At 38.8% G+C, this 26,598-nt stretch overlaps 1 protein-coding gene across 2 annotated transcripts in view; it reads right to left on the bottom strand.

The window, feature by feature from the left end:
* Positions 1-6,173: 6,173 nt before the first annotated feature.
* LOC131166827 (ribosomal lysine N-methyltransferase set10) overlaps positions 6,174-26,598 on the bottom strand; it is a 94,371-nt gene continuing 73,946 nt past the window's right edge. For both annotated transcript variants that reach the window (XM_058125415.1, XM_058125416.1), the window contains 2 exons: positions 7,116-7,211; positions 6,174-6,721 (listed from right to left, as the gene is read on the bottom strand). In XM_058125415.1, the coding sequence (XP_057981398.1) occupies positions 6,571-6,721; positions 7,116-7,211 (247 nt within the window). In that variant the 3' untranslated portion in view covers positions 6,174-6,570. The remainder of the gene's footprint in view (positions 6,722-7,115; positions 7,212-26,598) is intronic.

The raw sequence follows: 26,598 nt of genomic DNA, 5'->3' as shown, positions 1-26,598 counted from the left end.
TACTCAATGTCCTCTTGTCAATAGAGTAGAAGCAAGACTAAGAGTGTCAAGAAGAGGGCAAGTGAGTGTATGAACAAACCCTAGAAAAACACCAATGAATGATCTTTTTACAATATCAACTTTCTTGGTGGGGAATAAATGTTATTTACTCCTATTTAAACACCAAATGGGCGAGGGCAAAGCTGGAGAGTCGTTGGGCATTTATGAATATGAGACAAGGGTCAAACTAGCCGTTCTACAGCATTTAATGTTCACTACTGCCTGACATTTGTCGACGAAGTTAGACCTTCATCGACGAGCTCTTCAATCAATTCATCGACGAAGCCCTGTGTTCGTCGATGAGTTGCTGGTTTTAAATTCAGGTACCTCTTGGTATATTTTCATCGACGAGAACCCTGTGTTCATCGACGAGTTCTTCATTCCATTCGTCGATGACGCCCAGTATTCGTCGACGAGTTATGGCTCTGAATTCATATGCCTCTCGGTATCTCTTCGTCGACGAGAACCCTATGTTTGTCGACGAAGTTTGTGTTACACTCGTCGACGAAGCCCTGTGTTCGTCAATGAGTTCCTTCTTATGATTTGTTCTTTTAAGTACAAAGAAGGCCCTTGTCCATTTTGGGGTTTCTTTTCACACTTTTAAATAACTTTACTTGTATTTTGTTGTGCGTGTGTGATACGCTCATTCCTTGCTCTTAGTTTTGAGTTTTACTTTATATACAAGATATTTACAAGATGGTCTCTCTCTCATTCTCACATTCATCCTTCAGATGACTTTGTATATTGTGTATCGTCCATGAATGCGTTTAGAGGCTTGTGCTTTTGGTCGTGGTATGAGTTGCTTTGACTGTTTGTTGGTTCAGATGCCGTTCTGTATAGCTGAAATATAACTTAAAGAGAAACATTAGTAGCCTTAAGAACTGCTAATGGGTTGTTGTCATCAAAACACAGTAGGAATTAAAGACCCTTAACAACTTGGTCTAACACCTTTCAAAGAATAGCTCTTTGAATCTCTCCCAAGTCAAAGCTATCTTTACCAATCTCTGTTCCTCTAGTAGCTTCACAGAAAGCCATCAACATCTCGCATCTCTGGTCATCTTAAAGGCAGCATAACGGGCCTTCTGCTCGTCCGTGCAATCGAGTACCTTCAATATCTTTTCTATCTTCTGAACCCAGTTCTCTACAATCGCTGAATCAGATCCCCCTTCAAAAGTAGGAGGTTTCAACCTCATAAATTCCTTAATGCTACTGCCCTTATCCACAGTTGAGCAGTTTTGTTCCCTGGAATCCTTTCTCATTTCTGCCCTGACCTGCCTACCTATACCTCTCAACATCACAGAGGTATCAATTTCTTCTTCACTGGAGGTCTCTGAATCATCTTTTCCTTCTGCCTCTACATCCTCATATCTAGGATCCATCCTGAAAATAGGACAAGAAAAAGATAAGAATTCCATATCATAACCTCAACAACACAATTATATAATTTAAATCTACTATACATCCAAATTCCTCATATAAAGACTAGTTTCACAGCTCAGAAACGAAATCATCTAAGGTTTATCGTGGCTTTCTGAGGCCGTCAACTGCTTCAGAAAAATCACAGGAAATGGTCGACGTATTTCCACCTCTAAACTACAAAACAATATCCTATACTTTCTTACACCAAACCTACTTCTCAACACTTAACCTAACCTATCCACTTGGCATTCTTATCCTAACTGATTCCTATACTCTGGTATAAATCATTCCTAACCTAATACTCTAACATTTCCATATCCAAGCGATGTGAAATTAGTCACACTTTCGACTGAAAATTGCCCTGATACCATCTGTAATGCCCCAACCCCCTAAGTGGGCTCGGAGTGCTACTAACCCATTCATTTACCTGATAATCCACATTCTAATATCATTTATGCAGCAGAAAACCTAACTATAATCTTCCAAAAAATATAATACTAGAGTTTTCTAAATTTATCTACACACCGTAATAAACCATGTTTCCACCTGTATTCAACATATATACATAACCCCAAAAACATCAAGTATTCAAAATCATTCCTTTCTTATCAACCTTAAAACAAAAGACATAAAATATAAAATATTAACATTCCCAAAACATCATTAAAATATTTATACGTTTTTCTTATATCTCCCAAAAATGCTATAAAACCTCGAGCTCTCTAAGCTCGATCTCGAGGAGGTCCTACAAAAGATACATTTATATTCGAGTGAGACACATCTCAATAAGGGAAGAAACAATATATTAAAACAGTGTATGACCAACATGAGGTTTTTATATAACATATTATTCATCATTTTCAAATCATTGACACAGTTTCTGAAATCATTTTCAGATCCTATTCAAACACATGCAAGGTGTTTTACCTACGAGATTACCTAAGGATAAGGGTGATTACCCGCCCATACAAGTAGCACCCCTCTACTCTGATACATTAGGCAACCCAAAGGTCACAGCTAAAGCATACCAGGGCACTCACCTTACTCAGTAAGCCCTCAAGTGATAGATTAATCTCGTACTCACACAGTTCATACAAAAGTTTACCGGTGAAAGCTCCCAAGAATAGGGAAATCTACCCGCTCATACAAGTAGTTTCCCTTTATCCTAACATGTTATGCAGCCTACTACCACATCTGATACAACCACGGCACTCACCTTTCTCAACAAGCCCTCGGGCGAAGAGTATGTCTCACCCAAGCGTAACATGATCTTCTAGCATAAATACTGATAATACTATAATACATTATTTTGTTTGCCATTATTCTGCATTTCTCAACTGTTTATGTTTCCATCTTTTACTTTTCATTTCATTTCACTGTATGTGGTTTTTTCCCATTTTACATTGTTCACATTTCATATTTTATTTCCATTTCATTCATTTTTATTTTCATTTCATTTCAGACCCAACATCTTTCAGCTATTTTACCCAACATCTTTTAGCTGTTTTACCCAACATTTTTCAGCTGTTTTACATGGTTGCATTAACACTCACATGCAGCATATTTCATATAACATTTTCACACTTAGTTCATTTCCAATATATCCTGCATCTCATACATATAACATATTTTCACACAACATTCATTTTTACTCATGTCACACTATTTAGCAGTAAAATTCATACATTGCCTGTGAAATAAGCCAACCCACATTTAACATTCATATACTAGAAAAATACCTTTAATATCTTGCATAATTATTCTAAAAAACATTTCACTTTCATTAGTTCAATTTCACATATATGTACTAATAAACAGTCCTAAACTCAAAAAAATATAATTTAAATGGTTGGCGTTTAAAACTCATGCTGAAACATACACACACACACACACACACACACACACACACACACACACATATATATATATATATATAACACAATTCATTTTCCATTAAATTCATAAAAAATTTGATTTAATATATATATTTTCCCCTTACCTGATTTCTTGCACTACGCCAATAGGGACCCCAAAAAGATGACTTCGGCGCTCACCCGGACCCTGAAATTAAAAATTCTAGTTCCATTAAATTAACTCTAAATAAAATATTATTTTAATATTTTTTAGGCCCATGAATTCCGAATCATTAATTATACCCTCAAATATAGTCAATTTACCTAATTTCCCAAATCTCACTCTCACTTTGGAGTGGATACTAGAAAACCTAAATTAGAAAGTTACTCAAGGCAAAATGACGACGATCGCGACTAGGACACCATGGTGGTGCCCGATCGTCGATTTAACGGCAGATTTAAAGTGAAATTGAGAAATTAGGAAAAAATTACCTTACCCCAGGAATAGTGCAGGAGCCGCTTCCACGACAAATCTGCTCCAGTAGAAATGTTGGCGACGAAATTAGGAATCTAACGGCACCTTCCATTTCCCAATCCGCCGCAAATCCGTTAAGAAATTGAGTGTGAGAGAGAGAGAGAGAGAGAGAGAGAGAGAGAGAGAGAGAGACGGAGACAGAGGCCTTGGCCGCAGGAATACCTCCTGAAGGTTTATCCTTCAGGAGGTTTACTTATATATATATATATATATATATATATATATATAATATTATATTATATTATTTAATTAATAATAATGAATATCACAAACTGGGCATTCTCGGTCTCGCCAATTTCCTGACTTTGTGACCTACTATGCCTTGCGTCATCCACTTCAACTATTTCATACGGTTGCCATCCCTCTTGAGCCTAAAACTTTTACATAGGTAGTCCCTAAACTGGAATGGCATGCAACTATGGAATCCAAGTTCATGGCATTTTTGGACAACGGTACATGGTCACTCTGTCCATGGCCTTCTTCTCATCATATTGTCAACAACAAATAGGCGTACAAGATCAAGCAGAAACTTGATGATTCTGTTGATCATTATGAGGCCAAGTTGGTTGGCAAAGGATTTGATTAAAGGTTTGGCATCGACTATTTTGAGACTTGTAGCCTGGTTTTAAACCGACAAATGTTCGCATTATTCTTGCTTTGGTAGTACAATTTTATTGGACTACACGACTGCTAGATGTGTCCAATGCTTTTCTTCAAGGGTACCTTGATGAAGAAGTTTATGTGGAGCAACCAAAGGGGTTTATAAGTGTTAAGCATCCTGACTTTGTCTATCAATTACATCGCTCTCTTTATGCCCTTAAATAGGCACCACGAGCTTGGTACACTCGTCTCTCACAGGCACTTTTTGATTTTGGTTTCTATGGTTCACATGTTGACTACTCACTCTTCACTCTTCACATATATAAATTGCACATTTTTATACTAGTTTATGGTGATGATATCATTGTCACTGGTAATGTGATTCTACAATTTTCTCTGTTATTTCACACTTGAAGCTTGAGTTTGTGATGAAGAATTTGGGTGATTTGAGCTATTTTTTTTAGGATAGAGGCTACACGTGATGTTACTAGTTTGCATTTACTCCAATCTAAATATATTGCCGATTTACTTGATCGTGCAAATATGGTTGGTGCTCGACCTTACAAGGCTCCCTATGTCTCTAGTTCGAAAATGTCTAAATTTGATGGTGATTTATTGATCGATCCCTCTGAATACTGTCATATTGTCAAGGCCCCCTACAGTATGTTACCTTTACCTGTCCTGATATTGTGCATTTAGTCAACCAGTTATGTCAACATACGCAAGCTCCCACTAGCACCCATTGGACTTCGACTAAGAGAGTCCTTTGTTACTTAAAGCATACTACAGATTTTGGTCTTCACTATAAACCAAGCACTATTTCCTTACATGTCTTTTGTGAAGCGGACTAGCCGCGTAGTCCGAATGATATGCGTTCCTCTACTGGCTTTGGCATCTATCTTGGGCAGTGTTCGGTTTCTTGGACTTCTAAGAAACAACCTATTGTTTCTAGATCTAGTACTGAAGCAGAGTATCGAAGCTTGGCCTTTACAACAGCCAAAGTATATTGGATCCATATGCTTTTTCAAGAATTGCGCATTTAATTATCTCCCCCCCCCCCCCCCCAAGTCAAAAGAAAATTGAGCATTTCTCCGTTATGTGCTAAACACCATGACACTCAAGGGAAGTTTCGATCCTCAAACAAGGAAAAATTTATCCTGCGTCCTTCCTCTGAAAATAAAAACCAGATTGCGATCAAATAGATTGTTAATCATTCCTTAAGTTCTGCTTATACCGTAAATAAACAAACTGAAATGCTCTGATTTGAAGCGATGACTGAAGGGATAATTTTTTATGCCCAGTAATCTCAATCTTTAAATACGCTGGTAGCACCAGCCAACGGCAAGATCCATCAAAATTTGAATTCCCATTGAGTGCAAACATAACAAGTTTTATGTTTTGGTGAAGTGCGGGTGGTCTCACAATCAGTTTACTTTAAATTAACATCATAATTTCTTATTTTGGTGAACTCTTAAATTAACAGTGGGTGATTTATTCTAGGGCTTTGACAGATGTAGAGGAGGCAGGGATTGAGACGCACGGCGGTGAGTGCTGTTCTTTGGACCCTATGGCTCAAGCAGCGCGAGAATTTTTGCAAGGCCGAAACAACCTCTTCCCATTTTTCACTTTTGGATTCAATTTTCCCCTTTTAACTCCACTAAAAATTCAAGTTTTATGGGTCCAACAATGGTTGATACCAAACTTTTTCATTCTTCGCATCTAGGTGGTTACAAACCAAGGCCATGCTCGAGTCTAATTAACCTCAAAATAGGCAAAATTTTTCAATGTCACGTATTACGTATCAAGCACATCATCACAATTCATTTTGTGGGTCTTATGCACACCTATCATATGAACCATTGTGATGTGCCCAATCAGAAGAATTTTTCCAACCTAAAATAGAAATAGGATCCGTATAGAGAAAATAAAAAAGAATCCAGCTGGGAAGGATACATAAATTGGAATACTTTTGGGGGGAGCTACGACTTCCTTGACAAATACAGAAAATTATAGAAAAGGTACGAGCTAGGAAGTGACAAATCCAAGGGTCGATCCAAAGGGAATATAAATCTTTTGGATTTGGAATCTGAATGCAACCCACTTCCCATTTCACAGTTAAGCTACTCAGTTCTCTTCACTGAGACACAATTGCAAAGCATGTTCTGCCTCCTTAAGAAAATGAGCAGTGAGTTGCTTTTGGCCTTGTCGATATACTATGCTAGACCACCTGTTTCTGCTCATCAACTTGTCTTCAATTGATCCATTTGTCTCTTGGCTGCAAGAATTCAGAAAGAAAATAGCATGCTTTAAAAATCTGATATTTCTGGTTAAAAAGGACATAAATCAAGCAATTACTGTAAATGAGGAAAAAAGAGTTCATGAAGTGTCGCACGAAAAAAAATGGTAAAACAATCAAATCAATAGACCCAATAACATGAATCAGAGCAAGAGAAAGATGAATTCAGCCATTTCATAACACAACATTCAGAAACTTGCCTGTAGTTTAGACATCATAAAATACTTATATTCCTTCTATATGAGAACCAGAAGCGTTCTATATGTTCTGCATGGCATTTGAATTGAGTCTTTCTGCTATTTCCTCACATTTTTGTAACAAATTATATCATAGCATTTGTGATGAGACCATCTAGTTGTACATTATTTTTTACCATGTGTATTCTTCACTGATTTCTGTGATAAGAGCCTTCTCAAGCAGCTCAGCGTCACGTTCCTCTTTTCCAGAGCCTTCTTCAAGATCCATCATCCTTGCACATAGAAGCAATGAAATTTCGTAAAAACAAATCTTCTTGAAATGGTACAATTTACAGTAAATAATTAATAATCTCAATTGAATAAAATGATTGAACAGAATTGAGCACATAATTTTTTTTGGAGCAATAAGGATATGTTTGGGTTCATAGAATATCTATTCTTAGAAATAGGAATAGGATGGAACACAATAAAAATGCAATGAAAATTGTATAGAGATGTAATAATATACAAAGAAGTAACTCATGCGAAAGTGTATGCTATTCCATCTAACAGAGTACGGAAGGAATAGACATTCCTAAGGTGAAATTTGGGAATAATTGCATATTCCTTGTTATGGATTCAGAAAAAATTTTGCATTGTTACTTGCATTATGGTAATAACACAATTTTTTTTACGTAAACTATCATATTCTTCTATTATAACCACTTTATTCCTAGGAATACAGATTCTGCAAACTAAACATAACCTAAAAGAATTTACAATCAGCCCACTCTATGTTTTAAGCCCAAGTCAGCTCTAAAGAGGAATTGAATCCCGGTTCCCAGTAAATATTTGTCTTTATTTTACAATATGTGTAGTCAAAATACTAGGTTTAAACTCGAATTATTCAAAGTTGAAGAATTGAAGAAATGATTGAGGAATTATTATTATGATAACATTGGATTCACTTCTCCAAAGCATCAAATTATTATCAAAGGTCTAGTTTCCAATGAAAATTTCGGAATTTGAGTACAAATTTGATTCCAATTATTAGTAATAAAACTTCAAAATACAATATGAGGAAAACTAGAAGCCATTCAGTTACTTATGTAGGTTGGATCTCTTTGATGTTCACAAATGTCTCAATTAGAAGTGATATTTTAAAACACAAACAGCATCTCATCATTCTCAACATTCTCAGTAGAAAACTCACTAGTCCAAAACATTTTGCATGTGATTTTTTGAAGTTTAAATTTGTTAAGATATAAGGTAAAACTGGAAGACCTATTCTCACAATGATAGGTTTCTGCCTCTATTTATAAAAAATGTCAAGTCCACATGACTAGCCATAATACCCTTACTGATGCTTATCAACATAACACTAGAAGATACTAATAATGCTAAATGACCAAAAGAACCATTAACACTCCCTCTCAAGCTAATCATAATACCTTTATTAACTCATGCTTACCAACATTAGACTAGCACATGCTAATAATGCTAAATAACCAAAATAACCTTTAACACTCCCTCTCAAGTTGGAGCATATATATATACATATATCATATGCTCCTAGCTTGTTATGAATTAATTTAACATGAGCAACCACCCCCAAAAAAAAATCAGCAAGCTACAAATCAGGCTTCACATGAGTGGTCGCAATGAGCTTTACACAATTTTTTCCCAAACAAAGAGGCAATCAACTTCAACATGTTATGTCCGCTCATGCAACACTGGATTGGAGGCACATCAACTCCAAAATGTGCAAAACCCATTTCTTCCAACATATTCTTCAACCAAACAAGTTCACATGTAGTGTGTGTCAACGGAACAGCAAACAGCAAAGCAAAAGATTTCTTTCCTCACTTCAGCCCACATTTATTTCCTTATATTTCAATTCATTATTTTTTACAGTTAGCATATATTTAGTTTACATGTACAGGGCTTGACAAATTATAGTTTACTTGTATAGGGCTAGAATCATGCTAGACCTTATTTACTTTCCATGTATAGCATTCTTGTAAAGTATATATAATATACAGAACTCAAGGCCAATTCATTCAGCCATTCACAAAATATTTGACATGGTATCAGAGCCAGCCAACTGCTAGGTTTTTTCTCCCTTCGATTTTTTTTGTCTTCTCGGTTTCGTGGCTGTTGTGGTTTTGTTTTCTCTTCTGAATTTTTCTCTGTTCTTTCGGTACTTCTGTGGCTGCATGGCTGTCGGCACAGCAGGTTTCTGGGTTGCCATTTATTCTTCCAGTTTATGTCCTTGTGATTCTCGGCAAGCAGACAACATTTTTTTGCTGCTGTTTGTGACTTTCAGCAAGAAGGCACATCAGGTTTCTGGTTTGCCACTTATTTCTACAGTTTCTGTTGCTGTTTGTGACTCTCAGCAAGCAGGCATAGCAGGTTTCTGGTGTGCCACTTATTTCTCCAGTTTCAGTTGCTGTTTGTGACTCTCGGCAAGCAGGCACAGCAGGTTTCTGGTTTGCCACTTATTTCTCCAGTTTCTGTTGCTGTTTATGACTCTCGGCAAGCAGGCTTGTGACTTTCAGCAAGTAGGCACAGCAGGTTTCTGGTGTGCCACTTATTTCTCCAGTTTCTGTTGCTGTTTGTGACCTTCGGCAAGTAGGCAACAACTTTCCGTTGCTGTTTCTGGCATTTATCTTCTCAGCACATCAAGTTTTTGGTTCAAGATTTAATTTTTAGGGCAGTTTTTTGGTTCAAGATTTAAATTTTTAGTGCAGGGTGGTTGTTCTTGGTTTTTCTTTGTACCTGCATTGTTTATTTTGGGCTTCTAGATTTTCTGGTTGTCTGTTTCTTTCAGCACAGTCTGTTTTTTTTGGGCGTCTCAATTTTCTCCATTATTTAGCATGGACTCTGCACCTATGTGCGCCAAGTTTACGGGCAACAATTATTCCATGTAAGCTTTTCAGTTTGAACTTTTTCTTAAGGGAAAAGATCTTTGGGATCATATTGATGGCACGGATTGTGCACCCAATCCTGATAAACCTAAGGAGTCTGCAGCTTGTCCTTCATGGGCTGTGGTTGATGCTCGGATTATGTCTTAACTTCTTGGCTCGGTTGAGCCACATATTGTCTCCAACTTGTGACCTTATCGCACCACTCAATCCATGTGGAATTATTTCAAAACAGTATATCACCAAGATAACGGTGCCCGTCATTTTCAATTAGAGCATGTGATTGCCATGTTTCAACATGATAATTGTTCCATCCAAGACTATTAATCAGGGTTTCTGACTCTTTGGAATGAATATTCTGATCTGGTTACTGCAGATGTTCCTATGGCTTCTCTTCCCATTATTCAACGTCTTCATGAGACTAGTCATCGTGATTAGTTTCTTATGAAACTCCGCCCCAAGTATGAATCTGTTTGCTTGTCTCTGCTAAATTGCTCTCCTATTCCTTCTTTGAATGTTAGTTTTGGTGAGTTACTTCATGAAGAACAACGGCTTAGTACTCAAGTTACTCTATCACAATCTCATGGTAGTTCCGAGTCTGTCCCTGTGGCTTATGTTGCTCAACGAGGAGGACCGCCTATGCATTCTAGCACTTTACAGTGTTTTTGCTGCAAAGAATTTGGACATATCGCTTGTTCGAATTAATTCTGCTCTTATTGCAAGAAGAAGGGTCACATTATCAAAGAATGTCGTATCCGCCCACAGAATCGTCAGGCCTGAGCATTCCAAACTTCTGTTACTGTACCCCCCACAGTGACTTTCGCGACCCCTAGCTCTTCTTCAGGTAACTTCTCTGTTCCTGCACCTCCTCCAACGAATTACTGCACACCCGAAATGGTGCAACAGATGCTAATTTTGGCATTATCATCAATGGGGCTCCAAGGTAACAATTCTACTAATCTTTGGTATGTCATATGTGGACTCGGGTGCCTCTAATCACATGACAAATAATCCCACTACCTTGTGTCATGTTTGGCCCTACATTGGTCAATTTGCTATTCAGACTGCCAATGGCAGTTCTTTGCCAATAGCTGCTGTCGGAGATGCCTCTTCTAAGTTCACTAATGTGTTTCTTGCTCTTCAATTTTCCACGAATCTTATTTCCGTTGGTCAATTAGTTGATAACAATTGTGCTGTTAATTTTTCTAGTAATGGTTGTGTTGTGCAGGACTAGGTAACGGGGGAGCTGATCGCAAAGGGACCTAAAGTGGGCTGCTTGTTTCCACTACTTTTGCCTGTTCCAACATGTTCTCCAGTTCCTTCTATTTAGTCTTTTTCTTGTAACAATGTTTCAAATCTTAGTATGGTGTGGCATCGTCATTTAGGTCATCCCAATACTCAGATCTTATCTCATGTATTGAACTCTAGTTTACTTGGTAATAAAGAATGTTCTTTATCTCTTGAGTGTGGTTCCTGCAAACTTGGTAAAAGCAAAACTTTTCCCTTCCCTTTGCATGCTAGTAGAGCTTCTCAGTGTTTTGAGCTCATCCATAGTGATGTTTGGGGACCTTCCCAGGTTAGTTCACATTAAATACTATGTGACTTTCATTGATGATCATAGAAAATTTACTTGGGTCTACTTTCTTTGCTCTAAATCTAAGGTTTTTCGTACTTTCACTGAGTTTTTAGCATATGTTGACAATCAATTTTCTGCTTCTATTAAGACATTGCATGCACATTCTACTGGTGAATATGTGTCTACTGAGTTTCAAGCATTTTTGGCTTCTAAAGGCATTATTCATCAACGTTCATGTCCTGCTACTCCCCAACAGAATGGAGTAGCCGAATGGAAAAATCATCATCTCCTAGATGTGGTCCATACTCTCTTGCTAGAATCCTCTGTTCCATCCTTGTTCTGGGTTGAGGCTTTGAAAACTGCTACTTACTTGATTAATCGTTTACCTTCTCAAGTCGTATTCATGGAGTCTCCCTATTTCCATTTATTTGCTAAGCAATCTAGTTACGATAAACTCTATACCTTTGGTTGTGCATGTTTTGTTCATTTATGTCCTCATGAGCGACATAAATTATCTGCTCAATCTATTCGATGTGCATTCTTGGTATACAATGTGTGTCAAAAAGGATTTGTTTGCTATGATCCTACATTACATCATACACGCATTTCTAGGAATGTTATTTTCTTTGAAAATCAACATTTCTTTCCTATGTCCTGTGCACCCTCCTCTCATACTGTGATTCTCCCCTCCTTTGAGGAGCAGTTCTTGGATCCTCATCCAGTCAGTTCTCGTTTTAAACTAGGTATTATGTATACGCGGCACCCCCGCCCACAGTCTCTTCCGGTAGCTCATCTGATATCTGATCCTACCACGCTCTTGATTCAGTCAGTTGTAGCACCTCCAAGGCCTTTGGTATGTTGCTCTTCTTGAGTGACTGTACCCCTGGACAGGTATGGGTTTCCCTCTTCAAGTTTTGGTAACTCTGTTTCAGCTCTTACAACATTGTCCAATTTAGATATTCCCACTTCCTACTCACACGCTGCCAAGCATGATTGTTGGCGACAAGCTATGCAAGAAGAAATTGCCGCTCTAGAGGCCAATCACACCCAAAACATTGAGCCTTGTCCTCCCACCATTGTTCCTCTGGGTTGTAAATGGGTTTACTCACTCAAGGTCCAATCTGATGGAAGTCTAGATTGTTACAAAGCTCGCCTTGTTGCATTTGGGAATAATCATAAATATGGTGCCAATTATGAAGAGACCTTTGCTCCTGTGGCTAAGATGACTACTATTCGTATGATTATGGCTATTGCTGCTTCCAATGAGTGGCCACTACATCAGATGGATGTCATGAATTCTTTTTTTCATGGGGATCTTAAAGAGTGTATTTATATGAAGCCACCCCTGGGCTTGTTTCCCTCCCTGACTTCACATGTGTGTAAGCTTCATCGTTCTCTTTATGGTCTCAAACAAGCTCCAAGGGTTTGGTTTAATAAATTCCGCACCACTTTATTACAATTTTCATTCAAGCAGAGCGAGTATGACACTTCATTGTTTCTTCAAAAATCAAACATAGGTATTGTTGTTCTTTCGGTTTATGTTGATGATATTGTGATTACTGGTACCGATTCAGCTTTACTTGCTCAGCTCAAGACTCATCTCTTAGAGTCCTTTCATATGAAAGATCTTGGGTCTCTCACATATTTTCTTGGTCTTGAGATGAATTGTAGTCCCTCAGATATTTCACTCAATTAACATAAGTATGCTAGTAACTTGGTGGCCACAGCTGACCTTCAGAAGGGTACTTCTGTTGATACTCCCATGGAACTAAATGTCAAGCTTCGCAAAGAGGATAGTGATTTACTTGTTGATCCTAGTTTATATCGGAAGTTGGTGGGTAGTCTTGTCTATTTCACCATTACTAGAGCATACATTTCTTTTGTTGTACAGCAAGTCAGCCAGATTCTTCAAACTCCTCATCGTTTTCATTTAGCTATTGTTCGTAGGATCATATGCTATGTTTAGGGCACTTCTGCCCGTGGTTTATTCTTTCCTACAGGCAATGCTACTTGCCTTGCTGCTTATAGTGATGCTAATTGGGCTGGTTGTGCGGATACACGGTCACTCCATCACTGGTTGGTGTGTGTTCTTAGGTGATGCATTGATCTCTTGGAAGAGTAAGAAGCAAGATAGAGTTTCTAAGTCATCGACGGAATCTGAATACCGGGCGATGTCTCTTTCTTGTTCTGAAATTATTTGGCTTTGAGGCTTGTTTGCTGAGTTAGATTTGTCTGAGACCAATCCTATACCTCTACATGCCGATAATACGAGTGCTATCCAGATCACGGCCAATCCTGTCCATCATGAACGCACAAAGCATATTGAAGTTGATTGTCACTCTATCCGTGACGCATTCGGAGCTCGTGTTATTACTCTTCCACACATTTCCACTGAATTACAATTTGCGGATATCTTCACCAAGCTCTCAATTGTCATTGACATTGCTTTCTAAGTAGCAAATTGATGCTTGTTGATCAACCCGCATCAATTTGAGGGGGGTTGTAAACAGAACAGCAAACAACAAAGCAAAAGATTTCTTTCCTCACTTCAGCCCACATTTATTTCCTTCTATTTCAATTCATTATTTTGTACAGTTAGTATATATTTAGTTTACATGTATAGGGCTTGACAGATTATAGTTTACTTGTATAGGGATCATGCTAGACCTTATTTACTTTCCATGCATAGCATTCTTGTAAAGTCTATATATAATATATAGAACTCAAGGCCAATTCATTCAACCATTCACGAAATATTTGACAGTGTGAGACATGACCTTATACTTGCCTCAACACTTGACCTCGCCACCCTAGTTTGTTTCTTACTCTTTCAATAAACCAAATTACAACAACCAAAGATATAATACCTGATTGTGGATCTTCTATCAAACTGTGACCTAGGCGAGTCCGCATCTGCATATCCCTAAATATGAGTTGACCCTAATCCTAATATAAGAGATCTCTAGGTGCATCTTTGAGATATCTCAAGATGCAAATTATTGCATCCTAGCGGCTCGTTCTCAAAGAATCAGGCAATTGAGTCACAACACTTGTTGCGAAAGATATATCATGTCAAGTGATAGTGAGATAACTTTCCAACAAGAATTTGATGTCATCCTAGGTTAGGAAACAAATCACCCATATTTCACACTAACTCTCTCTTGGAATCAATGGGTGTATCTATAGGTATAGATTCAACAACCTAGTCTCTTCTATAAGATCAAGAACATAGTTCCTCTACGATAAGACAGTTCTAATAAGAGATCTTGGGGTTTCTATACCCAAGAAGCACCTTAATAGTCCCAAATCCTTGCTCTGAAACTTAGTCTAAGAAAAGCTTTAGGCCCTAGATACCTTGATCGTCATCATCAATAATCACAATATGATCTTCATATACAATAAGCAGAATCCTGTTAGATGGAGTATGATGATAAAATACATAGTGATCTATTGCAGATCGTCGGAGGCCAAACTTAAGTACTACAACACTGAATTGACTAAACCATGCTCTAGGAGACTATTTTAAATCATACAAAGATTTCTTAACCCAACACAATATGCCTGGCTCCTTTAAGCAACAAACCCAAGTGGTTGCTCCATATAAACCTCTTGAAGATCACTATGTGGAAAAACATTTTTCGCATCTAACTGATGTAGAGGCAAGTGACGTGGAGGCTAAGGAGATGAATATATGTACTGAGGCAAGTTTGTCAATCGGGGAGAATGTGTTTGAATAATCCATACACCTGAGCATATCCCTTAGCAACAAAGCGGGATTTCAATCAAGCCACAGAACCATCTAGATTAATCATTACAGTATACACCCAATGACAATCAACCACAAACTTAAGGGGATAGATATATTAAAACCTACTCCCACCATCACTCAAGCCTTAGGGAAGATAACTAAATATGGGATTTTACAACCAAGGAAAGAGGATGGGGCATTTTATTGTTGAGGGATTGAGGGGAGATTTAGGAATGTACAGAAGAAAGAGAGATGGAGGGAGTAGGATTTAGAACTTTACTAACAGACATAAGATTGAAGATATATTTAGGAATGTACATAAAAAACACATGGAGGGAGTAGGGCCCTTGACTGTAATAGTAGACCCATCAGCAAGGGTAACTTTTGGTAAATTTTTAGCACACTAGAGGGTAGAAAAAAAGTTGATGACACCTATTATACAGTCAGTAGTAGCAATGTTGATAACCCAAGGGGCTGGTGGGAGAGATACCAGATGACATGCGACTATAGGATTACCCTTCTGAAATCTAAATAAAATATGTAATGTGATGAGATACTTGTTAGGATGCTTGATACTGCAAGAACCTTAAATAATCTTCCTCTGAAATAGTTATAGAACGTTGCTCACCTAAACAAGTGATTGATAAGGGAAACACACTTTTGGGATTTGGGGACTCCATCCCAGCATGCACACAACCTTGATGAAGCAGCAAATCAGAAATACACAGAAACATGCTTAGAATTCATGGAATCCATCCCAACTCACAAACGAAACCAATGAAAAACAAGGGAACATTTGGACCAGCTGAATGAAAGATTCACCAACAACCGGACATAGCACTGCCACAGCCCCCAAAAATTAGCCTACACATACCAACTACGAAACAACAACTAACAAATTTCTAGGAGTGAACAATCAAGAAAGGTTGAATCTTTGAAGAAAAACATGACCAACAACTTGATATTATAGTCTATGGAAAAAAATTAAAGCATTCTGAAAAAAAAATCGAAGCAAAATCAGGCTGGGAAGTGGTCTCAATTCCGGTGCATGGAGTTGGAGCTTCCAGCAATCATCAGGCGCATGGGGGTGTGTGAGGACTCTTCTGACAATGGTATTTCATCGACCTATAGATTAGAGGGTATTGTGACTACTTAGGTGGTTGTTTTTATGAAATGTGGAAAGATTCCAATGGTTTGGAGAAGGTTAGTGACAGCCAGGTTGTTTTCTTGTAACTTCTGAGTTTTCTGGCAATCCCTAAACTGGTTTCTAGGCTAAAGAGGTGTGGTTGATCCTCCTCTGATGGCATATTTGCATAGGATGATCAAGTTTAGAGTTTGGTTTGGCAATAGAGTTTTGGTTGGATCTTCTCCTGGTACGACATTAAGATGTTAGGTGAAAACGGAAGACCTAATATCATAGTGATAGGTCTCTCTCACTATTTATAATAAATGTCAAGAACACGCCACTGACTGTAATACCCTTATTAATTCACGCTTAGCAACATAACACTAGCAGATACTGATAATGCTAAATGATCAAAATAACCATTAACAAAACTAAACAATAATTTAATGCATATTATTCATTTGAAAGGTACAAGATGTTGTTGATGCAGCACTGGGCCATGAAAGTTCCTCTCTTATACAGAATACAGATTTTAAGCAGCAATATGAACAGGAAAAATGCAAAGAATGCTAGGAAATTGAAGAGGGAACAGAATAGATGAGTCTGATAAGAACACACGCCTGAAATTAAATTACCAAATTCTGAGAAAAAAAACTCAAATGGCATAAATGTCCCCAAAAAGAATGAACTGCTACAGTAGCACGAATGGTAATTGCTACAGTAACATAAACTGTAATCACTACAGTAACTGGGCAGTAAATCTGGCCTAGATGACTCTCCTGAACTGGATGCTCCTGCATCAATGGCCACTGTGCAAAGAGTCCAACTATGGCAAACAAGTCTAAACTAAACATGGATATCCAGATCAATCTTCTTCAATTCCACTTCTGCAATCCAAGAATTTTTAAGGGCTGGGTTGCACAACTTCACTGTGATGCTCTTATATTGACTTCTAGGCTTACCTCCTTGTACATCCTCAATCATGTCCATAGGCCCTCTAGGAAGTTGTTTTAGATTCGGCTGTAACTCCTTCCCATCAAATCCCTCAAATTAATACAAATATGAAATTTTGAAATTAGGATTGATTTCTAAACTTGGCAGTGGCGCAATTAAGCATGCATTTGAGCTGATCTCTTGAGCACTTTACAAGGCATAGAGTTCTTTGACTTCAGCTTGCAGTAAGTTCGTTTAGGAAATGTCTCATTTCAAGACTTCAAGTGCGCTAAAACCATATCTCCCTCTTCAAGTTCTTTAGTTCGTTGGTTCATTGGCTGTAATACCTCCATGTTGATTGGCTGTAATAGTATATGATTCATAAATGGTTTTGAGCACTACAGTTTTTCATGAAATCATCAACATGTTCTTCAAAAGCCACAATTTCAGCGCTTATTCACAGGTCATTTGGCCAAGGGACTATATCCGAAAGATGTGTGTTTAGTCCATAGCTGCTTCAAATGATGGTCCTGTTATTGAATTGTTGTATGCAATAGCATCTCATATCTTCACTACTCCCAGCCAAGCCTCTCAAACATGTTGCCCAAACTCCAGTTAACTACTTCCTTCTGGCCATCATTTGTTCGTGTGTAACATGCTGCTAGAATACCTCAGTTGAGTCCCCACCTTTTCCCCAAGGTCCTCCAAAAATGGCCCATGAACCAAGTTCTTAAATTTCGATTCTACTAAAATTTTGAGGCTTACAAAAATACATAAATTTCAACGGAAAATTTTGAGATCAATGTTGATTTTGATTTTAAAAAATTATGGAAATTACTAGTAAAGCATGGAATTCTTTTATCAAACTCTAGAAATAGTCGATAAACATAATAATGCAAGATTTAGAACTAAAATATTATAAATGAAATACATCAGTAACATGTATGTGGTGTATAAAGTGCAGTAAGTGTAATATAACAATCTTATTAACATATTCATTTAAAGTAAATGAAATTTATAAATGAGTTAAATATTATTTATTATACAAATACCAATCATTTAAATATAATTGAGAAAATAAAATGTTGTAGCGAGTATTCAACTTTAATTTTCCATACAATTTTGAAAGTATGAAGCTATCATACATATCCTTCTTGTAAGAATCTTCAGTTTCAATGAAAATTAAGATTAATTAAGAGAGAAATTTCCATTTGGGTGTCAAATTTCAAATTTAAGTTTGAGAATCTTTTTTCTTGTAGTTAGAATTTCGCCAAATTTTGAAATTTCAATAAATTTCAGATGATTAAGGGAAATTTCATCAGAAATTTTGCAACATGGAAATTGACTGCTCAATTTCAAGGGTGGCGGAGAGTGGATATTTCAACCGGAAATTTCAACAATTTCATGGAAATTTAAGACAATGCCATGAACTTCACGTCTTTAATAGAAGCAATGGACGTGGAATGCATGCTCACCACCACTCAAAAGAATAAATCCATAATGTGCAGCATCTGCTGACTTGGAATATGGGAGGTAAATGCTCCATTTTTAGATAACTAGTCATGTGCCATTTCTCCGTTTTCAAAAGACACAATAGAAAATCCAAATTAATAAGGGTTCAAGGAGCCCTAGAAATTTGTAGTCAGGTACACAAGCTAGTGCCATGTGACCCTACAAAACAAACATTTTTCTACACCTTTCACAAATCTATCCACATATTTATACATCTTCCAAGAGTAAAACTGATCAGCCACCATTGTTGATGTCTTTTTGTCCCTTCTGAAATGACCCCAAGGCCCTGCTAGCCACTTCTTAAGTCTATCTTGGAGAATACCTTGGAGCCCACGAACATATCAAGCAAGTCAACCAAGCAAAGGAACCACAAAACACTTTTCTTACCATAATTTTGTTTATGGCACAATTATACAGATAATTCCTTGATGTTTCATTATTTCTTTAGGTTTGTGCAAGGCTGGAACAATGCAATGACTCTTACTTTTGCTCACCAACCCTCTGGTCAACAAAATCTTCAACCTATTTGCATTGTAGCACTGTGCTGGATGCATTCCATAGTGTCACAGTCCGACTATTTTCACACCGTTGTGAAAGGGCCGTGCGACAAAGCACTCTTGTTTAACTAGTCAGCCTATCGTTTACCAACATTCATCCACTAAATACTTTCATAAGCATTCAATCAAATGGCAGCAGAAACAGTAAGCATTCATGAAGGCAGTGGCAAGCAAGCAGTAAACATTGAATCTACGCAATTCATTAACAACAACTCCATTGACAATGTGTGTTTAGCGAGGGAGGCAAGTAGACTAAATACATTGACAATACCTAGTGAGTTTTACAATGACTGATGAACACTCACCCTCCCCTAAAGAGGTTTTTATATAATTATCATCCTAGCACTAGGAAACATCAAAGTGACCAAGGAGTCATACTGCCTTATTTGGCATACAAATAAACTACTAGCCAAAAATAACCCTACACTAGTATTTACATGATGGAAACTCATCCCAAGCACATGAGACAAACGGTCACAAGCAAGCATAATGCCCTGAACAAGCTTAGCGCGTGACACTCTCCCCCACTTATGCGGTCAACGTCCTCGTAGACTTTGGTGGTAGGTATACTTCAAGTTTGTCCACGAACGGTTGAATATCTTCTGCAGAAATCCATCTGATTTCTTTGTCATTAAAGCATTTCCACCTCACTAGGAACTTCTGCCGCTTCTTCCTTGAGGATATGAACTTTTTGTCTACAAGGATCTCTTCAACTTCACGTCTGTGAGGTTGCACTTTCTTCAACTCTGCTCTGTTGGACTGACTTCTGCTCAGGTCATTGGTGTTGACGTTGAACGGCTTGAGGCAGTTGAAATGAAACATATGATGCACTTTCATCTGCTTGAAGTGTTGCGGTCTTCTCCCCTGATCTGCCTTGGGACTCTTTCCTTTATACGGCTCACCCACTGTGTGAGGTAACAACAGCTGCTGACCTATAACAAGCTCAAAAGGGCTCTTGTTGGTTATTGAGCACCTTTGGGCATTGCAACAGAACGACGCCACATCAAGTCGCTGCACACCATTCTTCTGGTCGTCGTTGACCAAATGGCACAAGTACTCTTCTAGTAGCTCTCTAAATCTCTTCATCTATCCATCTGTCTATCGGTGAGAACTCGAAGAGATGTCAAGATGTGACCTGAATATCCTGAAAAATTCTATCAAGAAGTTGTCAGTGAACATTCAATCTTGCTCACAAATAATAACTTGGGGAACACCCCAATGTTTCACAACAATCACAAAGAACAATTGTGTCATCTCCTTTTCCGAATAGTACTTTGGTGCGGCCATGAACGTACCATACTTCCTCCACTCCACTTTGTCTTGTTGGCAAATGAGACTAGTCAGGGTATAATCAACCACATCATCCCGCATGTGCGGCCAACAATACCTCTTCCTCAATAGTCCTGTCATTGGAGTCATTCTCCGCGAATACCCCTCAACGAACTCCCTGCAATAACAGTAAGGCCAAGAAAGGAACGCAACTCCTTCATTGTCGTGGGGATTTTCCGTTCTTGAATCATCCTTACCTTCGCCATACCCCTCCGAATACGACCTTGTTCAACCACATGACCAAGGAATTTGTTGCTCCACTGAGCAAAAGAGCACTTCTCTTTCTTCACATACAGACTGTTTCCCCTCAGCCTATCGAACACCTTTCGTAGATGCTCTTCATGTTTCCACTAAAACAACACCGATGCTCCTAATGGTGCTTTGAAAGGGCGAACACATCCCAACTCTACTATCTCTAGAGGGCGCCATTCGACATGGCCCTTTTGCAGGTGGTTTCACTCCAGATAACAATTCGATCTCATGCTCCACAGTTTGTCGTGAAAGCAAATTGTGAGGCAGCTTATCCGATAACACCTCCTTGTACTCATCCAACAACGCTTGGATGGTCATAGGCACCAGCTCTTGGCTTATTTCTTTGTCTACCACCACCATGGCTAGATGTGTCTACTCACCCTGACTCAATCCCTCATTGAGTTGTATAGCTAAAAGGGGTTTCCCGTCGTTTCCTTTCGTTGCAACAACCTGCACCGTGCACGAGTGATCTCCCATCAGACATAAGGAATCTGCCGAAGGCATCAGCACTGACCTCATCCCCCTTGGGAACTCCATTCCTAGAATGACTGGAAAGTCATCCAATGGCACCACTGTGAAATTCGCATGACCTTCCCACTGTGCAAGCTTTATAGTAACTTGTTTGGCTACTCCCAAAGTAGGCTGAGCTACAGAATTAACCGCTTTCATGCGCCTAGTATCCTTCTCTAAGGATAAGTTGAGTCTCCATGCTTCCAATTGCGAAACAAAATTATGAGTAGCCCCCGTATCCACCATAGCGTGGGTACTCTCCCCATTTATCCTCAAGTCCACAAACATTAACCCTCTTGCTCGTGTAACTTTCGGTGCTTTCGCCTGCTTTTCCAATGCGCTCACCAGCCGCACTGAACCTACATTGGGGGCATCATCCTCTTCCTCCTCGCTTTCCACCACTTGTCCTGAAGTGGAAGCTTGTAAGGCATTGAGTAATCCCTTGTGTTGACACTCACTCACTCTATGAGCTCCTCCACACAAGTAGCATGAAATTTTACTCTTCCCCTTTGCATTGGGTGTGTTGAATCCTTTTGATGACTAAGCTTCCTTTGAAATTGATGATTTAGAGTCAGCTCCCCCACTCTTGGGTTTGCCTTTCCTTGAAAGACTTTCCATTATTTTCCTCTCCGCCAAACTGTTTGGACGAAGCGATATCATCACCAGTGTAGTCAGCCAAGCATTCTGCAGCAGCTTGTGCAGTAGACAAGTCTTGAACTCTTTGCCTATGAAGTTCAGTTCTTGCCCACGGTTTCATCCCCTCTAGAAAATAGAACAACTTGTCCTTCTCCGACACATCCCAAATATCCAACATAAAAGCAGAAAATTGTTTCACATATTCCCTGATTGACCTTGTATGCTTGAGATCTCTCAGCTTTCTCCTGGCATTATACTCAACATTCTCAGGAAGGAATTGGGCCTTGAGCTCCCTCTTTAAGTCTACCCAACTATCGATTACACAGCATCCATTTTCAATTTCTTTGTACTTGATACGCCACCACAATTTGGCGTCACCAACCAAGTACATGGTCGCAATATCCACTTTCACCTATTCTGAGGCCATCCTCACAACGCGAAAATACGGCTCCACGTTAAACAAGAAGTTCTCTAACTCTTTGGCATCACGGGCACCCCCATACGTCCTGGGTTCTAGTACCTTGGTCTTGTTAACTCTCAGAGTGTTGGAGTTCCCCATAGCAAGAGCCATTAGATTCAGCTTTGCATCTAGATCCACCATCTGAGATTGCAAAGTTTGAATTGTATGGCGAAAGTCCTCTGACATCTCACCTAGCAAACTTGCTTGATGCTTTTGTGATCCCATCACTTCATCAACAAGTTCTCCCATATGGGCCACCTCCGCGGCCACAGTATTGGTTGTTGTCTCAACCAGTGCTTCCAGCACTCTGATCCTCTCAGCATTGTTTGGTGCCATGGTCACTTACCAAAGCTTTCCAAATCCCACAACGAAGGCAATCGAATTCATGTAGCAACCCAACCTTGGGCTCCGATACCAAGTGTCACGGTTCGACTATTTTCACACCATTGTGAAAGGGTCGTGCGGCGCTAGCTAAAGCACTCTTGTTTAACTAGCCAGCCTATCATTTACTAACATTCATCCACGAAACACTTTCATTAGTATTCAATCAAATGGCAGCGAAAACAGTAAGCATTCATGAAAACAGTGGCAAGCAAGCAGTAAACATTGAATCTATGCAATTCATTAACAACACCTCCATTGGCAAGTAGGCTAAACACGTTGATAATAGCTAGTAAGTTTTACAATGACTAATGAACACTCACCCTTCCCTAAAGAGATTTTTATGTAATTATCATCCTGACACTAGGAAACATCAAAGTGACCGAGGAGTCGCCTTATTTGGCATACAAATAAACTACAAGTAAAAAATAACCCTACACTAGTATTTACATGATGGAAACCCATCCCAAGCACACAAGACAAGCGGTCACAGGCAAGCACAATGCCTTGGACAAGCTTAGCTCGTGACACACAGGCAGGCAAATTTGGTTAAGCTGCACTAGGCACCCATAACAGCATGCTGAATGCTTCTCATTGGTGGCAAACCCCACAGTAAATTCATCATCAATCAACTCCTGGAACTCCTTTAATAGATGCTGGATTTTAATTGATTAGTCACCAAACTCCACAATCCACATGTTTGTCCTGATTTACAGCCCTATCAAACATTCTACATCAACATCAAATTGTTGGGCAGGTAGGAAGCCATTTATTTTTCTAGATTAGGAGGCATTAGTGACCCCTCTCTCTAAGTGGTTGAAAAGTCATTATTTTGCTAAATTTTCAGAAAGAGCAAGTATTGGCTTTGGTGTGCTGAACCACATCATTACCATATGCAAACAATCTTAGTAGAATGTAACATGCATCCATAGTCACCACAGCACGCCAACCAACATCTTCAATTTTATCACCCAAAGCTAATTTCACTAGGCAGTGTGAAGTGACGCTATTTTTTATTTTTAAATCTAAGCAACCTTCTAATGCTTTCACTTTTGCCCCCAATGGAAATCTCAGGTAAGTGACATGCAAAGGGATCAATACACAACCCAAAATCAGAGCCAATTTCTAACCATAAAATCCTATTTCCCAATGAAAACAATGTTGCTCTTTCCCAGGTTTAGTTTTAGCCCTGAAATATCTTCAACTACAAATAGAATACACCTTAAGTTGACAGTTTGCTTCTCTTCAACATCACATAATATTATATTGTCATTCCACAAATAAAAGTTGTGAAATATAACAATCTTTGCTGCCAATGCATCGCATTTTAAAGTCTAGTGTTAATGTTGAAATACATTGTTGGCCCGCAATCTAATAGATTAAGCTTTTAGGTAAAGTGGTAATCTAACATGATCTCAGAGCTAGTCACTAGGAGGTCTCGGGTTCTAGTCTTGTCACCCATGTTTATTGTGTTGTGCTTGAAAAAAAAAATTGTTGCATTTCCTGTCATCATGTGTTTATCTCTCCAGTGCCATTGGGCTGCAGGGGAGTATTAAAGCTTAATATGCATTTTTGCCCACAACCTAAAAGCTTAAGCTTTTAGGTAAAGTGGTAATCTAACATCTTGGAACAGCCCTTGACTGACTCTCAGCTTTTTTAATCATTTTATGAATATTTCCAACACAAGGATAAAGAGAGGAGGAGGGGGGAGATACTTGCCTCAACCCTCAAGAAGATGCAAAGAAACCTGTAGGTAGGGGGGTTGACCAAGACTGAAAATCTGAGTATAGTAATATAGGACCATGCCCATTTCTCTTACATTTCATTTGTTTAGGGAAAGCATACAAATGAAATATGACTTTTTTGTCGTCAAAATTTAAATGTGTTATACTATTTTGCCACTTGTTTGTATATCATGTCATTTAGAATTGATTTAGAAATTTATATCAAATCTTACGATTTGATTCAATTCAATTCTTGATTCTTGATTCCCAAAATTGGAATTTCGATTCATGATTTGAATCTTGATTTGACAACTATGATAGGCAGCTCTAGCTGTCTCCTACTATTGGTTTTTCCGAGGATGGAGGACTACACTAAGATCTCCCACAATGCACCAGTGATCTCCCCAATTCTCCCAAAGAACTTAAACCCTGCTGCAGCATGTTTCACGTGTCTTTCAAGAACTCCTATCCCCTCTTCCATACACACCACTGAAGGCCCACACCTTTTCCATAGCTACAAATCTAAACTCAACACAAAATAGAGCACTCTCCCTTTCTCCTCTTGGATAGTATCTTTAGTCCACAAGGTAAGCATTACCCCTGCCATGCCATTAGATTCAATTCCACTCCAATCCATGTGTTCACACACCCAAAATGTTCTGACAGTTCTTCTTTCATAGTAGTCCAATTGGTTCTCCTGCAAGCATACTAAGAGGGTGTTCGGAAAAATTAAGCATAAAGCGGTGGATGCTAACTTAGAATGTGATCAAACTCCTTAACACGGAAAAGTATAACTTGTTTGGAAAATCTTAAAACATCTGAATATGTTTCTTTTTTTTAATAAAAAAAATAAAATTATGAAAATACAAGAACACAATTCTGGTTTATCAAGTCATATGCCAATGAAAATTACATATGCAATAAATTCATAAATACCATCACGTCAAATTCAAATTTATCAAATCAAAAAAAAAAAATCTAATCTTTTGGGTTTGCATCATTCTGATGCATCAACCATCTTCCATGGGTTCTAGCTACAGTCTTCAAACTTTAAGCTTCAAGCTTATGGCAAAGGACGTGATGGAAGCTGTGGCGGGGGCATGATGGAGGTTGTCATGGTAGCATGATGGAAGCAGTGGTGGACGTGGATTGAGAGTATGATGGCAGGCACTAGCAGTGAGCATGGTGAGAGGCATTGCAAGGAGAATGGTGGAAGGAGGTGGTGGAGGCTGTGGTGGGAGGTGGTGTCAAAGGCTCCAAATCTGGTGGTTTTTCTGGTGGGAGTGTGATGGGAGGCTCCATATCAGGGTGGGTCGACAATTTCCTACAGACTCATGGGAGGTGGTGGGATGGTGGGAGGTGATTATGGGAGGTGAAGCAATGGTGAATGAAAAGTCGAGGAAGAAACAGGGATGAGGAGAGAGAGGGTGGGTTGTGTGGAAAGGAGGAAAGAGTTTGGGGATTTTATCACTTTGTATTTTTTCTAGGGGCAAATGTGTAATGACACGGAATTTAAAATAATTAGAAAATATAATGAATAAAATGGATTAAAGGATAATAAGGGAAAAGAAATGATTTTTTAGAAGGAAAAGCAAGCCTCGTCGACGAATGTACTGTCCTCGTCAACGAGTGTCCTTCTAAAGCTCGTCGACGAACTTTGTTCCTCGTCAACGAAGGAATCCCGAGAGAGTATATTTTGGAACTCTGAATTTCGGCGACAAACGTAACTTCTCGTCGACGAAGTCTCTACAGTGTCTCATCGACGAATCCACGTGTCGACGAAGCCCTGTCTATAAATAGGGTCTTCATTTTTCAGCGTAATTCACGAACCTTCTTCACTCTCTCTCTCTAAAATACGAACCTCCACTCTTCTCTCTTCGATTTCGGGCCGGATTTTATCCGGTTTGAAGATCCGGAACCGCCACGAGGTTCATAGGATCATTCTCTGCAAGGCTGTAAGAACTGATCGTTGGGTTGTGAGGTTTGGGAAACATCCCAAAATCAGGGTAAAT

Source organism: Malania oleifera, chromosome 10, assembly GCF_029873635.1.
Source record: "Malania oleifera isolate guangnan ecotype guangnan chromosome 10, ASM2987363v1, whole genome shotgun sequence".
Lineage (NCBI taxonomy): Eukaryota > Viridiplantae > Streptophyta > Magnoliopsida > Santalales > Ximeniaceae > Malania > Malania oleifera.
The sequence above is the reverse complement of the archived record's forward strand: the minus strand, read 5'-3'. Positions and strand labels throughout refer to the sequence as shown.